This window comes from Hordeum vulgare, chromosome 6H, assembly GCF_904849725.1.
Source record: "Hordeum vulgare subsp. vulgare chromosome 6H, MorexV3_pseudomolecules_assembly, whole genome shotgun sequence".
Taxonomy (NCBI): domain Eukaryota; kingdom Viridiplantae; phylum Streptophyta; class Magnoliopsida; order Poales; family Poaceae; genus Hordeum; species Hordeum vulgare.
This window is the reverse complement of record NC_058523.1, coordinates 545,851,963-545,856,566: the sequence shown is the minus strand read 5'-3', so window position 1 is coordinate 545,856,566 and position 4,604 is coordinate 545,851,963. Positions and strand designations below refer to the sequence as shown.

At 57.0% G+C, this 4,604-nt stretch overlaps 1 protein-coding gene across 1 annotated transcript; it reads right to left on the bottom strand.

The window, feature by feature from the left end:
* Nucleotides 1–492: 492 nt before the first annotated feature.
* On the bottom strand, nt 493–1,485 carry LOC123406160 (auxin-responsive protein IAA9-like). Its single transcript, XM_045099638.1, has 2 exons — nt 877–1,485; nt 493–760 (listed from the first exon to the last, which is right to left on the bottom strand). The coding sequence occupies exons 1-2, from the start codon at nt 1,356–1,358 to the stop codon at nt 718–720; spliced, it is 525 nt and encodes a 174-aa protein (XP_044955573.1). The 5' UTR covers nt 1,359–1,485; the 3' UTR covers nt 493–717.
* Nucleotides 1,486–4,604: the final 3,119 nt, after the last annotated feature.

Genomic DNA, 4,604 nt, shown 5'->3' with positions numbered 1-4,604 from the left:
TTCCACCTGTTGCGATCTCCTTGGACAATTTCCCATCCAACCGCGGATAATCCCAAAAGGGTGCCTACTGTCTTTATCTATCGCGAAGACTGAAGCCAAGTTGTCACAACTCACAACACAGGCAAACCCAACGCTGCCACAACTCACAACACAGGCAAAGGCAAAGCCAAGTTGGTTCCCAGCGCGGCACACCGATCCTCCTTTCCAACCAAACATTCCCCCGTCAGGTCAGGTCACATTCATGTCCAGCGCTCCTGCAGAATCTGTCCGAGCATATATGCTTGTCTGTTGGCATCTGTAACAGCTGCTTACCTGCAAGAACTGCTGGCCCCTGAGGCTTTACATATTGAGCCGCTCATCTGATTCCATTGAGAAAAGAAATCAGCTGGGAATGAATGAAATCGCAAAGGATCTGACAGAGCATCGATTGAACATCGTAGAATTGAATTGACCCTTTTCCGTGGAGCAGACACCTTGACAACTCAAACTGCATTCTGGTTGGAAACACATCCCATATAGTATAGCGGTAACATGTTTACACATTCTAGGAGAGAAAACGGGAAAATGATATGAGGAAATGTTGTATATTTTATAAGTATTTGTAGTATTACAAGATGTCTGCAACATGAGCAGCCAGTGAGGATGCATAGCTGAGATCTCAGAGAAAAGAAAACAGAAACATTTCTCGACATCTAGCGGTGTCATTCCGTTTTTTCTTCAGAGCAAAATCTTGAGGCGTTTCACCGACCGCGCGAAATCCCTGAAAAAAAAAAGACACCATCACAGCAAGATGTCAGTCATTCAGTACATACTGTAGTACCCAATGGTGTCGGTTATTCAGTTATGCTCCAGGGATGATGATGATGAAGGACTTACTCCCACGGCACGTCTCCGACGAGCATCCAGTCGCCGTCGGCGTCCTCGTATGTGACCACCATCTCGCTTTCAGCGTGAAGGCAGCCGGCGGGGTCGGGGAACATGCGGGCGAGCGTGGCGAGGAGGTCGGCGTAGGAGCCGTGGAGGGACAGGTCCACCTTCCTGCCGATAGCCGCGCCCTCCTTCCGCACCTTCACGTGCCTGCCGCCACCACCGCCTGCGCCGCACGCCCTGCTGCGCGCGGAGCTCACCGGCGGCCACCCCACCAGCGCCTTCTTGTTCGTCCCCCCAACGCCGCCACCGTCGCCGCTGCCGCTGCTACTGCTACTGCTGCCGTCGTCGAAGAGCGGCAGCGTCGTGGCCACCGCCGCCGACTGCTGCTCCCCATCCTCCCCGAACGCCTCGCCGAAGCCCCTCTTCCCCCCGCCGAGGAGGAGGCGGCCTGTGTTGGTCGGCGGCGCCAGCCCGAGCTCCAGCTCCATGCCGCGTCGGTCCCGCCCAGCCAGAGCCCAGAGCTAGCTGGCGTTTGATTCTTGCGGAGAGCTACGATGATGCTGATGATGGGTTGGTTGGTTGGTTGATGGAGTCGTGGTGGGAGGGAATGAGATGCCGCCATGCCGGCCGGCGGGTGGGTATATATATATGCGCGCGCGCCAACGGCGGGGGCGGGGAGAATCGGCGGGAGGGGGACAGGGTGTCGGGGGTGGAGGGGGCGCAGCCTGTCTGCCTGCCGGCCCGTTGTCGGCCGAGTGAGCGAGCGGCTGTACTTGGGTTTCCAGTGGCATGCCGACACGCGCGCCCGCCGCTTCGGACTAATCAAATCTGCCGTGTCCTCATGGTTGGCCGATTGCATGAAACCGGCAGCGATCTCGCTCGACTGATTCTTCTCTCTGCGGCTGCTCCCCAGCTGCTGATCATCTCGAGGCTTGAGTGGCAGGTCGGTCAGACTGGCCGTGCGCGTCGATCGGTTTGGCCGCCGTGGCAGTGGTCGTCTAGCAGACCTGAATCTGAACCCACATTTTACGACTGTATACTACTCCTACTACACGTCCCGAACATAGTTCAGAGACGGGAAAAAACACATGACACCCAGATGAGATGCTACGTTCGTTCACTCGACAGCCGCAGTAGCCCATGGCTAACCCGTCACCACGACCCTACGCAATGGGTGCATTGTTTAAGCGCACGAGATATTCGTCTCCATCCACATCCACATCCACTGCCTATGTGCCTTGCCTTGGCGGCTTAGCATCAACAAGCAAAGATCTCTTCCTCCAACAACATTTTTTATTTATTTCATCCACTGATGCTCGGCGTGACTTCTTATCCGACAAGGGACGGCTAATCCCTGGAAACCTCTTTGTCAAAACCGAGTGTTAATTTCACTGACTGACTTACAGGACGCTGGCTGGTCTGATAACTGCACCTATCTGAAGTGAACCAGCAGCACCGCCGGTGAAAGTTAACCACTGTAGTGCAGTGACCCTTGTTATGGAACCCTGAGCTGAGTGGCAGGCGAGGCGTGAGTGGCGCTGTCCGGCAGCCAGGTTGCTCCGCCCCGCGGCCGTGGGCATCCGCTGGTCCGGTCACCATGGAGCGCGGCGGCGGTGGGTGTTGGTGTTTCCCGGGAGCCATGTGGCGCGCCGGCCACGCCAAGCAGGCAAAGTCAAGGCAAAACAGACCAACAGACCGCTGCTGCTGCGCCTCTGCGTGTCCACCAAAACAGCACGGTGGACCGACTGCAACGTCATTACCTGATTGCCACCATATGATATCACAATGATTAGACCAAAGCCATCGTTGACGGCGCTGAATTTTCACTGAATGCATTCGCCGAGCGCGTTGCATGTTTCGACCCTGATTCGTTAATGTGCACCGCTAATCTACGTGTAGGACTAATCTGTCGGTGCATCCCTCTCCGGCCTACTGAAACTTCCTAGTACGTCTGGTTTTCCAAAAGACCTATTCGTAAAACATGGGCGACTGCGGGTGGAACAAAAAATTTATACACCATTGAAAACGAATTCAATTGTATAATTTTTTGCTTCCTTCGTAGTCGATCACTTTAGTTACATATATGATCAAATTTAAATTTTAGAAAACACACACGCATTACATTATAAAACGAATAAAGTAAGAGATAAAATTAGGCACTTCGAGTGCTGTGTGGTTTTTTCCCCTTCACCCCTGCGAGTGGCAGGCCGAAACCCTAGCCGCCGCCGCTCGCGGTCCCTCCCCGCCTTCCCTCTTCCCCGCCGCCGCCGCTCGCGGTCCCTCCCCGCCTTCCCTCTTCCCCGCCGCCGTCGGCATGCACGGCCAGGCAAAGCCTGGCTTGCGTGGGCGGCGACGGAGCCATCTTCCTCTCCGACGCGGTGCAACGCGTGGCGTGGCGCGGGGCATGGCGGCGGCGAGGCGCACGGGGGTGCCTGGGGCATGGGTGGGCTTCCTTGCTGCGCGGTTGCGTGGGCGCACGCGCGCTCGCCCGAGCCAGGGTGGTGCGGCGTGTGCGCGACGGATCTAGCGGCGCGCGCGCGTCGATCTGCGGCGGGCGCAAAGGTGCAAGGTGTGGTCGGTGTTGGGGCCGTCGGCGATGTGGTGCTGGTGCTGACCACGCCCTGGGATTGTGGCGGTGCCGCTCCGTGGCAGTGCGGTGGTGGGCGTCAGATCTGGCCGGTTTGGCCAGCTCCAGCTCGCACGCGGTGAGGTTGACGGCTCCCGCGTGAGGACGACGTCGTCGTCGTGTAGGTGAGTGGAACAACGGGCTTGTAGACCGGTGGTGTTGCGCCGCCGGTTGCTTTGGGGGTGCTCGGCGAGGTGGCTCCGGGCGAAAGCCTAGATGGCACGGCGTCCGCTGACGTCATTTTTCCTCCATGGGGGTCCTTGTGGAGACCTTCCTTGCCTAGCACCTTCGGACCATGGACATCGGCCGAAAGCCTAAGACTTCGAAGTGAGTCGGTGACTGTGTCATTCTTCCACGTCGCTCTACCCCCTTGGGGCGTTGCCTTGAGGGTCACTCGCCTCTTCCGTGCTTTCCCGGAGTTGGACACACACGACATCGGGGGCGGCAGGTGCTCGACTAGCGATGTGGTTGGCGTGACTTCTTGTGTGGTTACCATAGCAGCTTTGAGTGGGGTTGGTCTGTTGTTGAGTTTTGGTAGTCGGTCTCATCATGCGTGTTCGAAGGGTTGTCGCGCCTCACTTTGTCTTTGTGGAGTCGGAGCTGCTGATGTGGGGCCTTGCGGCGACGATGATGTCAGGCGGGTGGTCGGTTGTGGCGCTGGCTCGACTCACGCTCAGTTCTTTTCTCCTACAGTGCTCGTCGACACAGTCGGAACTGCGTGGTATTTGACGCGTGCGGTTGACTGTTTGACAGTGGCCGACGTGGGCCTTGGTGTTTGCTTTCGGTGAGGTTTATATTGATGGTCGTCGGTAGTGGATTCGGAGTCGCTCTTGTGTAGGTGTGATGGCGATGACACCGGTTACAGCCTCCACGGTGTTCTTTCCTCGGTGATGGGGTTATAGTCCTAGGGTAGGGTCATAGGCCTGCCCTGAAGGTCCAACCCAAGGACTACCCCTCATAAGGGACAAGGTCCTTAGTCAGTTCCGACTGAACTAAGGAGTTCCCTTCATCCAGTCGGTAACAGATCCTCGACCGTCCAGTTGGAGATTAACATTCGGAGTTTATCAAACTAACCGATTGGATTCCACTCTGTGCATCGTAACCCCCG